The sequence below is a fragment of the Girardinichthys multiradiatus genome, chromosome 21, assembly GCF_021462225.1.
Source record: "Girardinichthys multiradiatus isolate DD_20200921_A chromosome 21, DD_fGirMul_XY1, whole genome shotgun sequence".
Lineage (NCBI taxonomy): Eukaryota > Metazoa > Chordata > Actinopteri > Cyprinodontiformes > Goodeidae > Girardinichthys > Girardinichthys multiradiatus.
The window spans coordinates 20,478,243-20,500,379 of record NC_061813.1 but is presented as its reverse complement, the minus strand read 5'-3'; the positions used below and the strand labels follow the sequence as shown (position 1 = coordinate 20,500,379).

At 38.2% G+C, this 22,137-nt stretch overlaps 3 protein-coding genes across 6 annotated transcripts in view; 1 reads left to right on the top strand and 2 right to left on the bottom strand.

The window, feature by feature from the left end:
• Positions 1-22,137, bottom strand: part of cmbl (carboxymethylenebutenolidase homolog (Pseudomonas)) — a 47,164-nt gene that overhangs the window by 1,997 nt on the left and 23,030 nt on the right. For 2 of the 4 annotated variants that reach the window (XM_047349426.1, XM_047349427.1), the window contains one exon: positions 3,263-3,373. The gene's annotated coding sequence lies outside the window, so the exon portion shown is untranslated. Of the gene's footprint in view, positions 1-1,446; positions 1,597-2,015; positions 2,202-3,262; positions 3,374-22,137 lie in introns of those variants that run through there. The other 2 variants (XM_047349425.1, XM_047349428.1) reach the window with 2 other exon arrangements.
• Positions 5,483-22,137, top strand: part of LOC124857864 (E3 ubiquitin-protein ligase MARCHF6-like) — a 17,218-nt gene continuing 563 nt past the window's right edge. Inside the window, exons 1-24 of the mRNA XM_047349411.1 lie at positions 5,483-5,838; positions 7,434-7,533; positions 9,007-9,080; positions 9,241-9,384; positions 11,582-11,654; positions 11,763-11,931; positions 12,134-12,320; positions 13,051-13,112; positions 13,246-13,278; positions 13,401-13,452; positions 13,564-13,622; positions 13,705-13,785; positions 13,952-14,020; positions 15,423-15,497; positions 15,940-16,074; positions 16,159-16,379; positions 16,700-16,837; positions 17,977-18,199; positions 18,473-18,542; positions 18,757-18,938; positions 19,679-19,813; positions 19,906-19,995; positions 20,348-20,480; positions 21,939-22,074. Coding sequence (XP_047205367.1) covers positions 5,820-5,838; positions 7,434-7,533; positions 9,007-9,080; positions 9,241-9,384; positions 11,582-11,654; positions 11,763-11,931; positions 12,134-12,320; positions 13,051-13,112; positions 13,246-13,278; positions 13,401-13,452; positions 13,564-13,622; positions 13,705-13,785; positions 13,952-14,020; positions 15,423-15,497; positions 15,940-16,074; positions 16,159-16,379; positions 16,700-16,837; positions 17,977-18,199; positions 18,473-18,542; positions 18,757-18,938; positions 19,679-19,813; positions 19,906-19,995; positions 20,348-20,480; positions 21,939-22,074 — 2,660 coding nt within the window. The 5' untranslated portion in view covers positions 5,483-5,819. The remainder of the gene's footprint in view (positions 5,839-7,433; positions 7,534-9,006; positions 9,081-9,240; positions 9,385-11,581; positions 11,655-11,762; positions 11,932-12,133; positions 12,321-13,050; positions 13,113-13,245; positions 13,279-13,400; positions 13,453-13,563; positions 13,623-13,704; positions 13,786-13,951; positions 14,021-15,422; positions 15,498-15,939; positions 16,075-16,158; positions 16,380-16,699; positions 16,838-17,976; positions 18,200-18,472; positions 18,543-18,756; positions 18,939-19,678; positions 19,814-19,905; positions 19,996-20,347; positions 20,481-21,938; positions 22,075-22,137) is intronic.
• Positions 18,863-22,137, bottom strand: part of LOC124857869 (arylamine N-acetyltransferase, pineal gland isozyme NAT-10-like) — a 26,305-nt gene continuing 23,030 nt past the window's right edge. Inside the window, exon 3 of the transcript XR_007035699.1 lies at positions 18,863-18,989. The gene's annotated coding sequence lies outside the window, so the exon portion shown is untranslated. The remainder of the gene's footprint in view (positions 18,990-22,137) is intronic.

The window sequence follows — 22,137 nt, the reverse complement described above, 5'->3', positions numbered from 1 at the left end:
TTTGTCAAGTATAGGTTAATTTGGGAAAATAACACATACTCATATTTTTATTGAAGGCCACAAGGGCCACAATCCAAATAAAAATGCCATTTAAAAATAGCAATATGCATTTGAATAAAGAAAAAGTTGATGTATGTACAGAATAACATATATTTATAATTACTTACATTTTTTAGTAATTTATTGAATATGTAACTGAAGGTTTTAATTAGGAAATAATTACAGTTTAACTGTTAACTGTAATTAAAATTAATGTACAATTATTTCACTTGCTTGTTATCTGCCAGCCTAACCCATCAGTCTGTGGGCAGGAATAACAGTGCTATAAACAAGGTGAACATTCAGAGGTTGATTAGCCAATCAGGCGTTAGGGTGTATTAGGAAGAGGCAACAGTTTAAATTATTTTATGAAATAAAAATCATGAAATCATAAAAAATTCTAACTAAATGCTGAAATTTTTATGTTGGATAAAAAAAAAAAAAAACAATTTCACATTTTTACTATAAATTTCCTCATGTAATTATTTATCTGTGTATTTAATAAATTATGGGCACGGTGGCGCAGTTGGTAGCACTGTTGTCTTGCAGCAAGAAGGTCCTGGGTTCGATTCCTGGCCGGGGGTCTTTCTGCATGGAGTTTGCATGTTCTCCCCGTGCATGCGTGGGTTCTCACTGGGTACTCTGGCTTCCTCCCACAGTCCAAAGACATGCCTGTTAGGTTTATTGGTCACTCTAAATTGCCCTTAGGTGTATGCATGGTTGTTTGTGTGTTGCCCTGTGATGGACTGGCGACCTGTCCAGGGTGTACCCTGCGTCTCGCCCATAGACTGCTGGAAATAGGCACCAGCTCCCCCATGACCCACTATGGAATAAGCGGTAGAAAATGACTGTCTGACTGACGGGCATTATTAAACAATTATAGATTTTGTCAGTTATTCATCTAACTATATATTTTCACTTTTATTTAAAACATCACATAAATAAACTTAATTTATTAACTGCCATCTGACACTTTTGGCTCTCTGTACTATTTTAATTCATTTTTAAATTAGAAATCCAATTTTATAGATCAGGAATGATTTGTTTCAAGAAATGTTTTATTTATTTAATTCGAAATTCTTTCAAAAAAGGCATGGCCAACATGGTTTTCTAAGGTTATCTGTTGCCCTCTGATGAAGTCAGTCACCCTTCCCTTTCATCACTCAACAAATACTTTTCAGACTGATGACAAAGGACATATTTGGTCTGATCACAAACAGGTATTTTTGCATTTCATACTTAGAATAAAATTGACAAATGGATTTTAAAATGATATGTATTTGTTGGTATTTGTTTCAAATGAAACTTCTCCAGTGGCAGACCGAATGAGATGGTAAACAACCTACAGAAAACGTTGCTGTAATTAAGGTGAAAAGTTATTGGCTTGTGCAACAGTGTAGCACTAACCTTCCTATGGTCAGTCTTCTTTTTCTAATGCTTTTGATATCATGGCCTGAATCACGTGAGAAGGTGAAGCCCATGGTTTGTAAACTGTCTAAATTGTTCCAGACAAACAGGAGTTGATCGTAGAAGGAGAAAGAATGGAAGTTGGATGGACTGTCACAGGAAAGTAAGAGAGAAAACAGAGTAGAAACTAGAGGAGCAATTCCCAGATCAACAAGTAAATTAAGGTAGATCATGTTTTTCTAGCTACATGTTCCATCAATCTCCTGTGTGGATTTTTAAAAATATCTTCTCACAGTTTTACCTTAACCAGTAAATAGCAGTTTTAGCAACATCAGTAGCAGATAAAAAATGCATTGCATATTTTGTTCACACTTGGGTTTTTACGGTAAATAAAAACGGAATTTAAGAACTACGCTTTAGAAAACTCTCTGGCAACACCCCTGATCGTCATCACAGTCATTTTAGGTGTAATGCATATGAATAATCTGTGATTTAAGATTTTGACATGCAAACATTGGTTACGCAACAGAATGACAAAGCATTTTGCAAGACAATCTCAAAGTTTTTACCTTGCGATTTAATAGCCTGTTTGCCTTAAATGTGAGAACTGCGTCGACTTTTAAACGCCCCGTTAGCTTTTTAAAATCCTTTCGTACTGATTTAGACACATGCCGTATTTTTCCTGGAGGTTTCCAAAGCACCGTAACAGTTAACGTTGGAGTGAGGAGAGGCGTGCAGACTCTGCGTCGCTAGAATAAATAAACGGGACAAACGTCAAGTAATTTTAGTTGCCGCCTTCAAAATAAAAGCCTTTAAAAAAAAAAAAAAACACCGCTAAATAAATCCCTTGTTATGTTGTAAGAATGTTTTAGTGTGTGTGTCAGGTATTTGTTTTGCGGCAGCTGAACGGGAAAATTTGAGATTAACAACAGGAAATTCAAACTAAAGATCAATTCTGCCCAATTTATCCAGAAGGAAATACTGTAGCTTTTTCTTTTATCTTTGAATAACAGTTTGATCTGATTAACTTTGAAGTTTAAATATAACATTTTAAGCATACCATGCTACCGGTTTGGTATAACACGTTAGAGAAGTATTGCTTTACATAAGATGTGTTTTTCCATGCAAATGTAAAGAAATAATAGATCAAATCATTTTTGACATCTTTTACTTTTTAAGATAAACATGAGAATCTTTCTAGGTTAATAAAAGCTCCACGTAAACCGTGATAAAACCTATGATTCATTTTTAACCTGTTCTTATTTATAAAATTAATTAGTCCTATATGCTAAAAAAATCAATCTCAAGCATATTTGTTTTTCACTGAATTCTGATTGCATTATTTGTCGGGGACATATGCTTTTAAATGCTTCCTTTACAAACTTAAATCATTCAGTTGTGGTCTATATAAAGTGGAACTGCAACGCTTTGGTCTGAATTCCTTGTTATTGTAACTTTTTTACTCCTGTTTTGAGGTGGTCTCTTTAAATGCTGTTAAGGCCCTTCACACCCCGCTCCCTTACAGGTGAAAGAGCACTGCACTTTAACCTGTTCGGCCATTTTTGTAGTTTAAAAACAATTACCTAGCGCCACAGAAACAAGACAAAAACGGTACGAACAATACAAAACTGTTTATATAATACTATTCAAAACACGCCGTACGGTTATGTCAAGGAGCTAAAAGGGAACACAGCGCTAATATAAGCAGAAGGCACGATGCTACTGCTATCCAAACAATGGCCAGCATGTCATATCAACACACAATAAATTAATGTCTAAAATAATGTTTGTCATTTTATCATTATTTTCAGCTTACCACTTTGCTGCGTCCGTTGTTCCATAGACAGAAGGAACTGACCCCTTAATCAGGTGAAGTATTTCGGTAAATCCTTCTTGATACTGGTGGAGGTTGCTGAAGCCACTCGTGCTTGAAAAGAAGAGGAAAAGAGGAATTTCCCCACTGATGTGAGAACATTTCCATGAAAAATAAAATTCAACAAGGCACGAAGAGGTTCTGATGCTGGTGGATGGTGTGATGAATTGTGTGGGTTAATACACCCAACAACCCAACAGTGTAGGCATACTTGAGCTTGGACTAAAAAAAATCGCAAGTAAGAAATATGGCGGATTCGCGAAATTGATCAGCTGGAAGTCCATGTCCTTATTTAGCTGTTCCGCAGCAAATATTGTGAGGTAACAGTTGGAAAAATGTAACAGATGATAGAGAAAGCTGGACGGACTGAAAAAATTCAACCCAAACAGAATATAAAGACTGGAGAGACTAAACTCAACTGTTCTGCACTCCTACAGACCCCAAGTGCCCAACAAAATGTATTTAAAGGCTAAAAAAGGGGATTTTGCATGATATGTCCCCTTTGAAGAAAAATATTTTCATTTTTTTCATCCATTTTCCAAACTCACAAATTCTTTCAGTCACATGTGTCTATCTCCAACAGTCATTGGGCAGGAGGCAGTTTACACCCTGGACAGGTCACCAATCCAACACATAGAAACACAACCAGACACACTCATACCTAAGTGCATTTTAGTGTAAGCAATTAACCTAACAGTTACAAATGCACAGTGAGAACTTGCAAACACACAGAAACATCCCTTGACTAGATTTGCACGCAGTGCCTATTTACTATAAGGCAGCAGTGCTGGCAACTCCTCCACCATGCAGATAGACAGTTTTTTGATCAGAACAGTTTCAGAGCCATTAATATTGCATGTTTTGCAAGCCAGTTGCTTAAGAGTGCATGCCACTACACTGGATTCAACACGTGTAAAAAGCCCTCAAATAAACAAATATTTTATTACAAGATGCATAATCTCACACCGTTAATGTCAGTATTTTTAAGTACTACCATGACAAATTATTAATTGGCAATTAAATTAAAGAGAGGCTCGGGAGGAAGCGAGATGCTGGGTTCGAATCCCAGCGGTGCCTTTTCAGTTAAAAGCTAAGTGTTGAACAACTTCGTGTATCTCTCAGAATAATGAATAAATGAGATAAATATTAACCCTCCTCGTTAAAAAAGTATGATATGACATTTAAATTGCCCTAATTTATACCCGCACATTGCTGATTTCACTTGGTAACTTATGAAATATTTCCATCTTTATATGTGGTTGGAAGAAACTGTTAAAAGAAGGAAGCAATACGGTTTCATGTAATGCAAAATGAAAAATATATACAAATAAAACCAAAAGGTTAAAAACTGATACTTGAAAATTCTACCAAAAAAATTCTCATTAAAATTCTCCCATCTCAGTTTACTGAACTAGGAAACACAAAGGGATGGTTAGAAGTTTACCTTCATTTGCTGCGAACAGAAGACGCGCAAGTTTTAGCTTTATAAAACGTGTGTACGTATCCTCCAGTAGGTGGGGCTGTTACCCGACTGGGCATCTTTCTAGAAGCGTCATCCAAAACATTTTAACAACAGAAATTGCCCGAACGGAGGCATGCTCATTTTAACAAAACCAAGAAATAAGTAATCTGGTTTAAACAGTAAAATATCAACCTAGCTTTGTGGATGATTGCTGTTGTGTAACATTTTATGCGGTAACAATCAATCCGCTATGGTAAGGTAAAATGGTCATGTTTCCCAGCCATTTGACTCAGCTCACCAACAAGATCCGCCTCCTTCGGCTAACAAACACCTCCTCACTTATTTTGTCTAGTGGTTAGAATTTAGGCGGTTTCTGGCATGTTTTTATTAGTATATCTGCAAACACGCATATTTAGATCACAGGTACCTTCTCAGAGATATGATACTAAATTGCACATCTTAATTAATTAAAATGCCATTACATTCAACCCCTCTCCGCACAGACTGTACCAATCTGCCCTTTTTATCTGCTTTTATTTGCACACTTGCATAACTTTAACAAGACATTTGCTTATCTGTATTTTTAATCTCAGCTGTTTGAATCCCTCCACAGTAAACAGATTCTGTCGTTCAGCTAAACGAGCCATCACACGAAACTGGCTCGGTCGCAAACGGCACATGACAATGTTTGCGCATGCGCTTTTCTGTTGAGCAATTAGCCGTTTATCGCCCAGAACCAAGCTCTCGTTTTAGCAGCACAATCTTCCAGAGTTCCGGTCTACATTAAATGTCTACCGTAGAATAGAAACATTTTCCACAACATAGAATAGGAGTTCGAGGTGAAAGGACACACAGAAAGAAACACTTCGGTGTTTTCAACGGGGAAACCATTTCACGACTGCCGATGCATCCGATCCTTAGGATACAGTCGTGTCGCTAGCTTAGCACAGCTAGCTCGGCGATTTTGCCTGTGTCGTTAATGGGTTCACGGTACGAGGCTCCCCTATTAAAGAAAGTGACCGGTGTTTAGTCAATAACATGGACACTGCCGAAGAAGGTACGTGTGTTGTTCTTTCTCGTCGGTGTTTAACTAGAGTCGGCTTCAGAAATTCACCCTTCAGAAGCAAGCCTGCTGTTCCCGAGCAGCTCGGCTAATGGCAGTTGATTAGCAACGGCTGTCTTTGAAGTGTGAGGTAGATTCAGGAAGGCATGGAACATGTTTAAAATGATGCTTTTTATGCAATAGAGCTTCGCTTGATGGTGGATTTTGTTATAATGTATATGACGTTGAGAACGTGGAAAGGACCAGAAATGACTGATGATGTCATCACTTTGTACGTTGTACAGTGGTTACGTCCACTTCGCGTAGATCTGCAGTGCAAGCTCAGTTTCTGGCATTAAATTATGATATAATTGCTTGGATCCTACTGAGGAGATTGTAGTTACTGTTCCATGACGTGGTTTTCTTCTGCTGTAAGGTAGCGTGGTTTCGTATGATGGTCTCAAAGTATAGCAACAGCGGTATCAAAGTATTTACATGGAAGTTTTCTAATTGCTTTAATTTAAATCCGTGAAAAAACAACGAGAAAATGGGAGAGTACTTTAGAAGAAAATTATTTTTAAAAAGCGCGATACAAAAAGAAGAAAGTTGTATAAAAAGGGGGGGGGGGATAATTAATAAATATTTGGAGGAGCAAAAGAAAACAAAAATTAAATGTTCGGAAAATTAAATGACGAATTAATTAACTATTGATATGACACATGGACAATTACAATAAAAAAAAAAAATTCCAGCGTCACCTTATACCATAGTGTATATTCTTGTAATTGTTTTATTTTTTGCTGCATTTGTTGTGAAATCATGTCATTTCTTTATTTTTGTATTTTTTATTTTAGCAGTTTTAGCCTTCCAGAAGTTTGTATATATAGCAACTAGATTTAATAGTAGTTTTAAGTGCTTATTGCACATATTAGTTTATTTTATTTTATACAATTTTTTTGCTTTGCTTATCATTATAGAGGTAAACAGGTATAGCTGGTTGTTATGGGCTGATTCTGTTGCAGGTTGGGCTATCTGCAAGGGTAGCCCCGTAAACAACTAAAAGAATGTCCTTAATACATGCGTCGCATTTTGCTTCTTTAGTTTTCACAGCATAGCCCTTTTTTAGCCAGATAAAATTAGGTAATTCTGGCATCTGATTGGTAGAACTTTAAGCCATAGGAACGGTATGATGAAAAATTTCAGCTGTAGGATTTTAAATCCTGGTATATCCCGATAACCGTTAACCGGTCCATGCCTGGTTATACATACAAAGGTACAATTTAGGTGAAGATTTGACTTGCCTTACGATATCTCAGCCTTTTTATAGTAACTATAGTAGCAGAGATGACCTACCCTTCATCTCTCTGAATTCAGTGTAAGCTTTATGTAATGATACATCTGAACAAATCACCAAATCAATAATTTAACCTTAACACTATCTGCATTTTAAGGAGAATCTTTATTTACAAGTTAAGTATCATTTTACGTTGAAGTCTTGTAATTATTTTATTTTGTTTAAAGATCTTTTATGGACTTTTGTATAAAATATGCACCTCTATGTTTTGGTAATATGCAATACAATCGGTCTCATGTTATCTGTTTGTTTTCAGCGGATATTTGCCGTGTGTGTCGCTCGGAGGGTACCCCAGACAAACCCCTGTACCATCCATGCGTATGCACCGGCAGCATCAAATTTATCCACCAGGAATGGTACGCGTGTCAAACTTACTTAACCCCTGCTTTGATGTTTATTATTTTATCATTTTTCCACTCCTGCTAAATTTTTACAAGTGACATTGAAAACATTCATAGAACTCAGGTCTTCTAGATAACTTTCTGTCATCGTTTAAATATTTAATCTTTTAATGCCTTCGATAACTGGTGCACAGAAATAAATGGTGTTCTGTTTAAGTTCATGCTGAGTTATGGAAATTGTGTGATGTTGTATAAGCAAATGTAGCAGCTGACTTTGGATTCCTAGATTAAGAAAAGATTACCGTATTTTCCGCACTATAAGGTGCACCGGATTATAAGGCGCATAGAATAGAAGCTACTGTAGTCAAACGTTTGACTGGGGTTGCGTTATGCATCCACTAGATGGAGCTGTGCTAAAGAGAATGTCAACAAAACAGTCAGATAAGTCAGTCAGTCAAACTTTATTAATACACTACAAACCAGCGTTTTGATAACTCCATTCACTCTCATGGTAAGGTCTCCTCTACATAGAAATCTATTGAATAGAGCCAACCGCACGTTAGGAATGCATTGGAGTCTATGAAGTTGAAGTTGAAATCAAACGTTAGTTAAAACGTGAAAGGGAACTTTTCCCTGATTCAGTAAACACGTAAAAGAAACAGTTTGATGCACTAAATCAAACGTTAGTACATTCACAATATAGTAGCGTTGACTGTTGAATTATTTCGCTGCTGCTCTATTCCCATGTTCGACTGCGTAGCTGACAGCCTTGAGTTTGAACTCAGCATCGTAAGCGTGTCTCTTGAAAGGTGCAATTTTGGGGTCGTTATACACACACAAGTGGTGTTGGACTAGGAGTAAGCACAGTACAGGTGTTTACCGCTATTATTTCGGCGACGCCCCTGACTACGGTAGCCGTAATGCTGCAAGCGGTGCGGCTTTGTAGTTTACCAGTCGTACTGAAACATTTTGACAGAGCGCCGTGTACAACCAGTATGGATCAACCAATTAACCAATTGATCCATATATAAGGCGCTCCGGATTACAAGGCGCACTGTCATTTTTTGAGAAAATTGATGGTTTTTAAGTGCGCCTTATAGTGCGGAAAATACGGTATGTAAAAAGGCAATGGGCCATTTTTAAACTTGTGTTTTTTTTATTAAATATGTGCACCTTAGAAGCAGTTCAGAAATAAGTGAAAGCCATCTTCAGTAATTTGGTACTTAGCTGGATTGAGTTTAACAGTATAGATGTGTGATTGTGAGCTTTCTGGCAAGCAGTATAGATGTCTCTTGCATCTTTTATTATATCAACTCGCAGTAAGTGATGAAAGTTTTTCTTATAAAATGATTGTTATTTTGTCATTTCATATTCTTCTGTAATGGAGCAGGTGTCTTCAATTGACCTTTAAACCTGATCTGAACCGCTTTTATCAAAAGACGATTATGCTAAATAAACCAACTCCAAATTTTCTCCAAATGCCTACAGTTTGGTCCAATGGCTGAAACACAGCAGGAAGGAGTACTGTGAATTATGCAAGCACCGATTTGCTTTCACACCAAGTAAGTCCATCCACTAAAATGTTAGTCCTCCATATGTTTACCAGTTTTGTCCTGAAGATAGCATCCCACATGGCAGAGAATGTATCAGTTGTTGTTTCTTACAGCCATATTTTTACTCCTGTCAACGAGTCTATCATTTTTTTTTTTATGTCCTCTTCAGTCTACTCTCCAGATATGCCCTCACGTCTGCCCATTCAGGACATCTGTGCTGGCCTGCTGACCAGTGTGGGCACAGCCATCCGCTACTGGTTCCATTACACGCTGGTTGCCTTTGCATGGCTCGGGGTGGTTCCCCTCACTGCATGTAAGTTTTATTCAGTCACAACCTGTCTTGTTAAAAATTGACCATAAAGAAAAACTAATAATTTTAGCAGCTAATTGTTTTTTTTCTTAAAGTAACTCAGATTTTAGCCCAAATAACTGAACACATTAATTAAAGTATAGGGAGTGAGAGTATGAGTGGGGTGTGCATTTTTATGAGAGTGGGGAATGTTTGTGGAATGTAAAAACTGAAATGAACAAAGCAGGCCGAGCTAAATCAGACCAAACCAAAATCCAAGGGCTGTGGAGGGGAAGGAGAAGGAGTGGCTGAAGTTTTAGTATACTAGGAATATTGTGTCAAGGTGTTTCAAGCTACACCCACTTTACCTGGAACACAGACAACCAGCAGAGACACACACAGGAGTTGTCCCAAAACAGGGATTACCTTACAACCAGTGTACCACACCTACTGTGTGAAGCTCCCGTTGGAAAAGTATCACAGTGATTAATCTGTTCCTGCTGAGAAGTTATTCAAACTGAGACAGCTTGTAGCTTCTCACACCTTATATAACCATGTCAGAAGACATTCAACATTCAAAATGAGGCATAACATAATGACCATGTTAATGTGTGAGTACTCTTTTCCTGGCCCAACAGCCCTGATCCATCAAGGGATGGACTCCACTAGATCCCTGAATGTGTGCGAAGATACCTACCATCCAGATCTCAGTAGCAGATTCTTTAATAGACTTTTCAACCAACGAGATTCCAGTCCTTAACCACTGGTTTTGTAAAATAACCAGTTTGCTTTCCTACTGCCTGACAGCCAAGTCGTAGCCGCGTTATTACATCATTGTAAACGTCTCATTCATTTATTGTTTGATCCTCCCCTTCTGTTTTATTCTGTGTTTTTGTAAAGAATTTTAGTGCATAAAGACAATTTAGCCACATGAATAAAACATTTTTCCCCATCTTAATTTGCTAATGCCATTTTAAAGGACCAGCTGTGGTTGTGAATTTGATCTCTCTTCCACACCAGCAGCTGGAAACCCGTGCTGAAACACAGCTTTTAGAGCAAGATTTATTAACACCACATGGTAAGATTAAAAGACCAACAGGACAGGGCTAAGGAACTGAGTCAGAAGTAACATTTATTGATTCAGTAGAAATGATCAACTGTGAGCCCTGCTGTAAGAGGCGCGTTGACCTACTTAAACCCCATGAAGTTTCACTTCCAAATAAACTCCAGGAAGATAAGAGAAAGTCAGCTTCTGATGCTAATCTGAGGTTTTATTACTTTTGAAGCACAATGATTTTACTGTTTTTGTCTTTGAAATTTTACTGATCAAAAATGAAACTGAACTTTGTTTTAACACGGCGCTTACAAGGTTTTGATTGGCTGCTGTCCCCCATGAGTCCTCTAGCTCCTGACGAGCGGTTCCTTCGCCCTGGCCCAGCAGTGAACAGGTCTGAGATAGCTATGGTTTTTTTTGCAGCTAGAGGCAGAGTTTGTCTTGGTGGATACACAAAAAACTGGTTCTTAGTGAACTCTAGCACCTGTTAAGCACTAGAACTGGTTTAGTGGAAAAGGCCCCTAAGTCCTGCGCAATTGGAGGTGGGGCCTCCAACGCAGTGGATCCGACTTTTTTATCCAGCACATCTCATATATGCCCAACAGGATTGAGAACCAGGGAATTTGGAGGTCAAATTCCCCCCGAATCAGTCCTGTTTTGTGGCAGGGCACATTATTCTGCTAAAGGATGTCTCATCTATAATTGAGTTCCATTTCATTCCTGATTCCTGGTCTGTGGTTATGCAACCATGTACATTACTTCCACAATGCAACTATAATGGAGCATTTGTTCTTAGGCCTTCCTATCAGAATCAGCATTAACTTCTTCAGCAAATCGAGCTACAGTAACCATTCTTTTAGATCAGACCGTACAGGGTGGCCTTCGCTCCCATAAGCATGTCTCTGTCACTGATTTATCACTGTTCCTTCCCTGGAGCACTTTTGATAGAAACTGACCAACGCAGACTGAAAACACCTGCATTTAGCTGCATTTATGGAGATACTCTGATCCAAGCATCTAGCCATAATAATAAGAGATAATAAATGTTATTTACTTCACACTCCAGTGGTCACATTTTATAATTTTAAGATTGTTTAAACATATAATTAATTTATTTATCTTAAGTTTAAAAAAACTTGTTTAATATTCTGGTCTCTTTGTTTAAAGGTCGCATCTACAAGTGTCTTTTTACAGGCTCTGTGAGCTCTCTTCTGACACTGCCGTTGGACATGCTCTCAACGTAAGCAGAAAAAATGTCCCTTTAGTTGATTCCCTGTTAAAACTTTTACTATTATTACATTTCAGCAGCTGTTGTTTGTTTCAATCCATTTCTGTTGTGTTGTTGCAGAGACAACCTCCTCGCAGACTGTCTGCAGGGGTGTTTTGTTGTCACCTGCACTCTGTGTGCATTCATCAGTCTGGTGTGGCTCAGAGAGCAGATTGTCCACGGTGGCGCCCCCCAGTGGTTGGAACAGCACCAGCCACCACCCCATAATCTTGCTGGTCAAGCCAATGAGGTACACAACTCGATGTTTAAAATAAGTGGATGCTAGAAACCTATAGACTAGTGTAAATATAGCACGTTTGTTGATTACATACAAAGTATACATTTTAAGGGTATAATTCATATTTTCTCCAAAGACAAATATGAGCTAATCATTCTGGCCAAAATCCAACATAAATGAGTATTTATGCTCCAATACTTTATTTCACCCTCAGGGTCAAGCTCCAGGTCAGGGAGCAGCTGATGAGGCCCCTGCAGCCCAGCCGGCTCCTGCTGATCCTCCAGCTCAGAATGAGGCTGAGCCGGAGCCCCCCGATGCCCCCCAAGACCAGGCTGATGAACCTGAGTTGGAAGAGGAGGGTGCACCTGCTGAAGATGCAGATGCCAATAATGGAGCACAAGGTTTCCATATCATTTATTATATAATAATACTTAAAAACAAGTTTGGTATAATATTGACCTTATAACCAGACCACTTGTAATCTTTACTTAATACCAAGTTGTTGATTTTGATAAATTACATTCAAAAAAATAAATCTTTGATAGATGCCAGCATGTTAAAAAATGTTTTTGCCTGTAAGATGTCAAAGTCTCACTGTGCATCCTTTGGATTTTAACTGGAAATCAAAATTTTATTCTTCTGTGAAACAGCAAGTTATCCCATGAAGCAGTAGATTTTCCAGTCAGAACTATATTTATATTGACATACTCAAGAACAAATATTGCTTCTACAAATACAGAATATTGATATGTTTTCCTAGCGGCTGTGTTTGTTAAAGATTAAGTGGGGTGTCCACATTTCTATCTTTCACCATGAATAGATAGAAACTGTTATTTCACATTGCTTTAGATGTTGGTTATGTCTACAAAAAGCACATCTCAGAGTTGACATATTTTCAAATAATACATTATTTGATTTTTCACATCTATAGGAGTAATCCAAGGTATTTGAACAAACACAAAATATTTTTTTTTTATATTTGTTAATTCGGAGGACGAATCTCACAGGCAGTAAAGTAAAATTCACATTTCTTTTTACCGTGATGCTTTAATTTCCTTGCAGATGTTTTTCTACTTGCTGCTTAGTGAAAAAATTGTAATCTTTACTAGATTTGAAATGATTTTGTTGTAGACGACATGAATTGGAATGCCTTGGAGTGGGACAGAGCAGCTGAGGAACTCACATGGGAAAGGGTAACTCTGCATAAAATCTGTGATTCTTTTATTATGTCTAAAAAACCAACCTATACTACATTGTCTTCTAACTGTTTAAAGGTGATATGTTATAGTTAGGCGTATAATTCAATACATTTTTATTTCCATTTAGATGCTCGGTCTGGATGGTTCACTTGTATTTCTGGTAAGTCTATGTATATACTGCAGTTATAATACATGTGCTCTGTTTCTTATCTTAGTAATGTCAAGTGGTAAAGCCTTGTTGGGCCTTAAGTATTACTAACCTTTGCTGTCATTGTCTAATAGGAGCATGTGTTTTGGGTGGTGTCTCTGAACACACTGTTCATTCTGGTCTTTGGTGAGTAGACTGAGACAAAGATGTATTACAAGCATCATTATACACTGAACCCATAATCATGTCACTTCTTCTTTTTTTGATTTCCAACTTTTCTCCACCTTTTCTTATTAGCATTTTGTCCCTACCACATTGGACACTTCTCTGTTGTGGGCCTCGGCTTTGAGGAATATGTAAGCCTCCACCTTTACTCTGTCGCACTTTATAACGCAGTTACGTACGCTTTGTGTTCTTGATGAATCATTTATACTGTAGGTCCAAGCATCTCACTTTGAGGGCCTCATCACAACGATTGTGGGTTACATACTGCTGGCCATGACTCTCATCCTGTGTCATGTATCCTTTCTCCTGACAAATATGTACCTTTTTAATTGTAATATTCTAAATAAGTTCTGATAGTTTGATTTAGCCTATGTTCCTGTGAATTAGCAGCAAAAAGATACCTCAGACTGATTGTTTTGCACGTTTTGTGTACAGCTTTGATCCTTAATGAATATTTTAGGGACTTGCTGCTTTGGTCAGGTTCCAACGTTCTCGGCGTCTCCTGGGAGTCTGCTACATTGTTGTCAAGGTAACGTCTCTAAATGCTTTTCTGCTTTGTTTATTCTTGTAGATGGAAACATTCAATCCTGTTCTGTGTTTCTACAGAAAAGCAACCCTGAATAAAATTGTATTTGTTATTATAAACAAAGAAAAAAAATGAATGCTGTTTTATTATGCAACGTTTGTTTTTTTTTTTTTTGTATTCATAGAATAAACGGGGTTTAAGCATGGTCCTAAGGTCTTTATAGGTCTTAAATTTATAAATCAGATTTTTAATTCTTAAAAAGTTTTTAATATATCCAGGTTTTTTACAGTAGGATTTAAATCTAACCTACAGAAACCTGCAGTTAGCCTGACTGACCCTAAAGGCAGCTTTTTTGATATAAACATAGAGAAAAAGACTTTTTAGATTTAAAATCTTTCCCGTGAGTTTTCCAGCCCTGGTAGGTTACAGCATACATTACAATACAACAGAAAAGACTAAGCAGTACACATCACTAAGCCATAACGACAGGAGCACTACTGATGTTTTTGTATGTTTGCCCAAAGCTTCATAATTTCCCACCAACGGTTGCCTTCCCCCTGTAAGGATTCTGGTGGATAGGCTTCCTATGGCCATTAATGCACACAAACACACTATTCACACATGCTGCATTGTTTTACCAGACCAGCTTTGTGGTCCTGTTCTGATGTTCACATTCTTGGTGGGAGGCACCCTGTCCTAACTACACAGCCCCATACGCATGGACTATGTGATATGACACCTTATTATTGACACCAGCTTGAATTTTTTCCACTTTATTAAGCTACTGCAGTTCTTTTGACTCAAACATTATAAGGACAGATTTTACTACCTTTGTAAGGTGGGTCTTGACCAGTGCAGATCATAATTATTATGCCACGGCTGCAGTCGTTGGAATACTTCGACGCAGCCGATCGAGCAGCACTGTTCACCTCTCATTAAAGTCACAGTTATACTTGCCCACATTTTCCCTGTTTCCAATTGGTCATGGAGATAAATCAATGCTTTTCACTTAACCTGTCAGCATGGTGTGACTGATGTGTGTACACATGAAAACGTTACAAGTTTTTGGTGTGTTTTTTATATTGAACCTTGTCAATTAAGTAAATAATTTTGCACACCAGTTTTGCAAACATTTTCTATTTCAAATCTTTTTTCTCGCTATATTAGGTTTTAGAGTTATATACATATTTTGTTACTAAGTGAATGACTTGATGTAATGGCCCATCCACTGTCGCCGCATGCTGCTGAGTGAATGACAATCGACTAGACCTCTTTGGATAACCTTTTGCCAGTTGCATCATAAAGAGAATTGACCCTGCTGTCATGTAGTATAACTGGGGTTGGATTGGAATGAAACTGTCTATATAACTGGATGAACTGAAATAACTGAAATAAACTGTTGCAGGTGTCCTTGCTGGTTGTTGTGGAGATCGGAGTTTTTCCGTTGATCTGTGGCTGGTGGCTTGACATCTGCTCTTTGGTAAAACTCTAATGCTCCAATTCATGCCCCGATTTTCAGTGTTGTTTAATTGCAGTCTTACTTCCTGATATCTTGGATTTTGTTTTACGCTCAGTGGTATTTGGTGGTTCATTTTAGAGGCCAAATTTGGATTAAATAAAGCAAATTTGTTGTTTCTTATCTTTTGTTTTTGAACCTGTTGTAGATGCTGATAAGTCTTGACATTTTTACTGTGCAAGCAAGTCACTTTGTTGATAAATTTGACTAACTTTAAACGTTGGTGATATCCAATTGTGGTATTACAATATTTTTTGACATGACTTGCATGTAGAAGCAAGGTCTGTCACGTCTTGCAGTAGCTTCTGGAACAGACGAAAGGAAATCTAGTTTTCCTGAATTTATTCATTGATTAACAAAATTTGAGTTGATTTTACTCCTTTTTTAATATTGCTGTGTTTTGCAGGAAATGTTTGAAGCCTCACTCAAAGACAGAGAAATGAGTTTCAAGTCAGCACCTGGCACCACCATGTTCCTTCACTGGCTTGTGGGAATGGTGTACGTGTTCTACTTTGCGTCTTTCATTCTCCTTCTAAGAGAGGTAAAACCTGGTCTGTTTTGGTCTACTTCAGGGTAAATTAGCTTCAAATGAAAATGATGCTAACAAAAATCTGTTTTTCATCAGGTTCTGAGACCTGGAGTGCTCTGGTTTTTAAGAAACCTTAATGACCCTGACTTTAACCCAGTCCAGGAGATGATTCATTTACCCATCTACAGACACCTGCGGCGATTCATCCTGTCTGTGGTTGTCTTTGGCTCGATTGTGCTGCTCATGCTGTGGCTGCCGATCAGACTGATAAAAGTGCTGATGCCCACCTTCCTCCCATACAACGTAATGCTCTACAGGTAACCGACAAGCACAGCAACATTTTACACCACTGCAACTTGCTGTTTCTGTATCCAGAGTGGTTAGACAAACCTCTTCCTTTCTCAGGCAAAAAGACACAACCCCTTCTTGGAATATTAGGAACAAAAGAGAAAATGTTGAGAGTATAGTGAGCAAGCGGCTGGTCAAAAACATTTATCTGCTGTGACGTATTTGTTTGAATGTATCTGTGGGCTTCAGAAACTTAACATAAGAAAGAAATGTCTTATTATGGTAAATGAGTTGGGAGGAGAACATGTTCTCAAGTCATTCTCTGATCAGTTTACGTCTTCTCTTTCAGTGACGCCCCTGTCAGTGAGCTGTCATTGGAGCTGTTATTACTTCAAGTGGTCCTCCCTGCTCTATTAGAGCAAGGACACACTCGCCAGTGGCTGAAAGGTCTGGTTAGAGCCTGGACAGTCAGTGCTGGCTATTTGCTGTAAGTCAAATCCTGAACGACTTTCATACCTAAAATGTTTACCTTGTGTGTGCTCATGACACGTGTTAAACAATGCCTTGAATGTTGAACCTTTTCCACGTGTTGTCACATTACAGCCACAAACATCAATGTCTTTTATTGGGATTTTCATTTTGAGGTGACAAAGTGGTGCAAAATTATGAAGTGGGGGGGGAAATGATGCACGGTTTTCAAAAATGTTTTACAGATATAAATCAGAAAAGTGTGGCATTCATCTGCATTTCACCCCCATTACTCTGATACCCCAAAATAAAATCAATTTCAAAGGTTAAAAATGTGCCCCATTATGTAATTTAACCACTGTATAAATACAGCTGTAGTGTGAAGGCCTCGGGTTTGTTAAACAACATTAGTGAACAAACAGGATCACAAAGGCCAATGTGAACACCGTAGGTTAGAGATGTGGATAAGTTTAAAGCAGGTTTAGGTTATAAAACAGTATCCTGAGCTTTGAACATCTTACACATCATTGGCACAACTACAGCCCTATGGAAAGTGCAATATGTGTTGGAACATTGGACATCACCCTAAATAGATCATCTCCAGGGTGAACCATGAATCCCTTTCACAAAACTCTTCCAAGGTGTGAACTAGAAGCCTATTGGCCGTCTCAAGAGTATTTGTAAAAAAAAACACCAAAGTAGCGAGTGAGGTTCAACCCATCATTGTTACACCCCTGACTCACCAAGCAAGGTAGTCACAGCCTTGTATTGGCTGACTGGCACGAGGATAAACCGACGTTGCGGCTCAGTTGTGTTGTGTGGCAATGGCAGATGGTCTGTGTGGCCAGCCGATGTGAGGTGAAAACACACAGGGGTCACCTTGGCTTTTGATGTTATCACATTATTTCTTGCCATTAACACACGTTAGGGGGGTTCGATTTAGGTGTCAACACAGGGAGGATAAATACAAATGCACACCAGGCTTTTCCAAAAATTAAAAACCATGTCCAAGTTTCCTCCCACTTTACAATTATGTACTACTTTGTGTTGGTCTGTCACATAAAATTCCAAATAAAAACGTTGGAAAGATCGGGGTATGTCAGTGTTTTGGTATTTTCTTTGTTCTGTTGCTGATCTACTTCTCTACTTTGTCTCCAGGGACCTCCACTCCTACCTTCTCGGTGAGCTGGAGGACAATGATGCCAACCAGCCCGCAAACAACAACAATAATAACAACCCTCCCCATGGTCCTCATAACAACAATAACAACCCAGCCCCGGCTGTTGGGGAAGGACTGCATGCAGCACATCAGGCCATCCTGCAGCAAGGGGGACCAGTGGGTTTTCAGCCCTACCACCGGCCCCTCCGCTTTCCATTCAGGGTGAGACAGTTCATGATTTTTAATATGCTATATAATGATCTCTAGCACAGATTTGTGGACTGCAGCTCACACAAAGATGATCTGAGGAAAACTAAATCCTACTTGCTTACATAAATTACTGTTAATGATACTATCAGAGAAAACCGTGCAATGTTTTTGCTTTTCTCCACCTTGCAAAATTTGAAGAAATCATGGTGTTTAAAGAGTTTTGCAGTTAAGTGCATTGTTGTAGAGAGTGAAGTTTAATTATGTGGTATGCCCTCTGTTCCCTAGATTGTGCTCCTGATTATATTCATGTGCATCACTCTCCTATTGGCCAGTCTGGTGTGCTTAACTCTACCAGGTAAGGAGTGGTGTCACACAGCTAAACTAACAGAAAAGTCACTACTCTGTTGAACCCCACCCAAACCATAATAAACAGTTTGTCTCTTTATATATACACATAATTACATGTCTTTCCTGAACGATTATAAGTGAAGATAGTCATCTTTCTCCTCTGACACCACTACAAAGTTGGCTGTGAAGAGAATAATTGCCCTGCCATGTGTGTTTTTCAGTATTCACGGGCCGCTGGCTGATGTCCTTCTGGACAGGAAACTCTAAAATCCATGAGCTGTACACAGCAGCATGTGGCCTGTACGTCTGCTGGCTCTCAGTGCGTGGAGTCACCGTTTTGTTGGCGTGGATGCCACAGGGACGCATCGTCATCATGCACAAAGTCCAGGAATGGACACTCATGGTGAGCTGCAGAGTCGTGGAAGTTTGCATAAAAACGATTCAAAACCCGGTTCTGAAACACATTTGAAGATTGATTGAGCTAACTGCAAAAAGCATAAGTCATATTATATTAGCTGCACACAAACAGCGCTAATAATGACCTTTTTAAACATGCTCAGGTTTTTAATTCATTGTTTTTAAATCATGATCCCACTCAAAACACAAGATTAAGGAGTTCAGACAGAAGTGATGGTTGGCATTTTAATAAGCATTCCCAGACACTGTTGTTTATAAATTATACAAGAGATGTTATGGCGTTGGTTTGTCGAGAAATAAAAACAATATATCTGAACCAGGGGAATCCTAAGTGTATTCCACATTTTATGCCTTTCTTTTGATAAGTGTGTCTTTGTTTCCTCTTCTACAAAATTTGTTTGCTTCATAAAAATTGTATATTTAGTTGATTGTTGAACAGGCAAAAAAAGAAATCTTTATAAAATAGTTTTTGAAAAATCATATTTTGCACCTTTTTTGAGTTCAGTAAAAATCTTCTCAAGGATCCTGCTTCGTATGTGTTACAGCCTTAGAATAAAAAAACATCTGAATCTGAGTTGAAATTGAAAAATCTGTCAAAATGTGGTTATTTCCTTGAAAAAAGTCTGATTTGTGCTTCTCTACAATTTTTATCCAGTGATGCAGCTTTTTGTCAAAGAATGCTGGGCTCACCCTTGTTTTTGTTTATCATATTACTTATTTGTGTAGATCCTGAAGACCCTGGTTGTGGCTTTGCTGGTTGCTGGAGTCATCCCACTGTTACTGGGGCTGCTCTTTGAACTGGTGATTGTGGCCCCACTTAGAGTACCTCTAGACCAAACACCTCTGTTTTATCCTTGGCAGGTAGGATTATTAGTATGTTTGCAGAATTATCATGTCACCACTTTTTCATGGAAAGCATGCATTCAGGAGTTCATGCCTGATGTCATTTTCAGGATTGGGCTCTTGGAGTGCTCCACGCCAAAATCATCGCAGCCATCACCCTCATGGGCCCACAGTGGTGGCTTAAGGCTGTTATTGAGCAGGTAGGCTTTTAATTGATAATAAACAGGAACTTGTAATATGCTCAGTTTTCCCATTCAAAAAGTTTATCTCATAGAATTATGAACAGATACAAATGTGTTTATGTATATATTTTTTATTAAATATACACCATTGAGTAGTTTAGTGGTTAATCTGGTTACTCCTTAAAGATGCATGTTAAGAGAGAAATCAAAGCTATTTTGCTACGATCCAGTAGATCATCATTGAGATTAGATTTTTACCTGACTGCAGTGAAATTACCTGGACTGTACATGAAATGGACTGTACATGTTGAGTCTTTGTGTAAATCCCTGAGTTGGTGCCTTAATCTCCTGTTAACTCTCCTCTCCGTAGGTTTATGCTAATGGAATCCGCAACATTGATCTCCATTTTATTATCCGAAAACTGGCGGCTCCTGTCATCTCAGTCCTGCTGTTGTCCCTGTGTGTGCCGTATGTGATTGCTGCGGGGGTGGTGCCTGCTGTGGGTCAGTGTTTGAAATGCTTTTATATATCCGTTTAATGATATTCACATCTGATGTTTAAGTGTACAGTAGTGCAACGTTTCAAGGAAATAAATTAAATAAATCATGCCAAACAATTCTCTTAAAGACTAATGAAAGAAGTGACATGAAAATGTTCCAATATTCATATTATTATCTGGCTTTTAATGATGTATGAGAATTATTGTTTTTTAGGAAGGGGTAATTATACAAACACACAAAAAAGGTTTTTGCCAGGTTTTTGAATTTATAGTGGTCTTGACTTCACACAGGGTCTAAACGATATATACAGGCACATGCACCCCATGAATGTTTGATTAAATGTCCCTTAACAAATTTCATCTTGCATCTAAATACTTTTTATAGCCATCAACAAGCTTCTAGCATCGTTCATGGTGGACCACTCTTCTTAGCAGAATTAGTTATTTAAATTGGTTGATTTCCTGCCATGGACACGACTTTCAGACAGCATCACAGTTACAAGTATATTTGGTGGAATCAAAGGGAGGCTTTCAAACCTTAGAACACTGTTGTGAATGGTGGTGATTGCTCCATGCTACCTTCAGTGGTATCGGTGCTTTTCACAAAGTGGATGAAACATTGAGAAAGGGGATGTTCAAATTTTCAGCTTCGCTTAATCAGTAGTTAGATGTTTGAATCTTGGACACCATTGTACGTTCCAACAGGACAATGTTAAAACTGGTTTCAAAATAAGATGAGACTTCATCGATCCCTCAGCGGTGACATTCAATTCAACAGCGAACAAACACAGAATATATGACAAGGGAACCAACACAAAATGGGCTGTAGAAAATAAAATAAGATAGAAATAAGAGAACCAATGCAATAAAAATATACAAGATGGATCTAATCAGCTAACATCAAGCTTCTGGAATGTATTCAGGCTTAACTTCATTGACAGTTTAAAGACTTTGGTTTTCTGCCTCAGAGCCTACTTCTAAGCAAACAAATGAAATGAGCTCTACCATTTCTGATATGGAGAGTAGTCAGATGCCCAGCCTGCATTATGTCAGCAGCTTGTTGATGGCTATAGAAACCGTTCAATTTCTCCACAACTTGCTGAGGTACTTTTATCCAAATATTAGTGAGGGTGGATGTTTATACAAAAGCCAATATGTATAATTTCAAGCCTGTTTGGCTTGGAATAAAATCTACTGTAACTTCTGTAAATTCTTGTTTATAACATTTATTGAAGTTATCTGTTGTAAAATTATTCCACTTCATTAAAGCTGTTTAAATAAACCAATAAAAGCCCTAAATTAATATCATAAATCTTTTGATCTTTTGATCAGGAATATGTTTTTTTCTGAAAGTAATACATTTCAGTGAGGTCACTCAGACTTTTCATACACCTATATGTAATAATGCTTCTGCTGACATGTGGTAGGATAACAGTGAAGAACATAGACTGTTTTTTTCCAGGAGTTACCCCTGAAATGGAGATCCTAATGCAGAGGAGAATCTATCCGTTCCTCTTGATGGTGGTGTCGCTCGTCGGCATCCTGTCTTTCCAGATCAGACAGTTTAAACGCCTTTATGAACACATCAAGAATGACAAGTATGCATGTTTTTGTCGTATATCAGTCATAAGCTAGAGATTTTGTTGCAGTTTGTAAAGAAG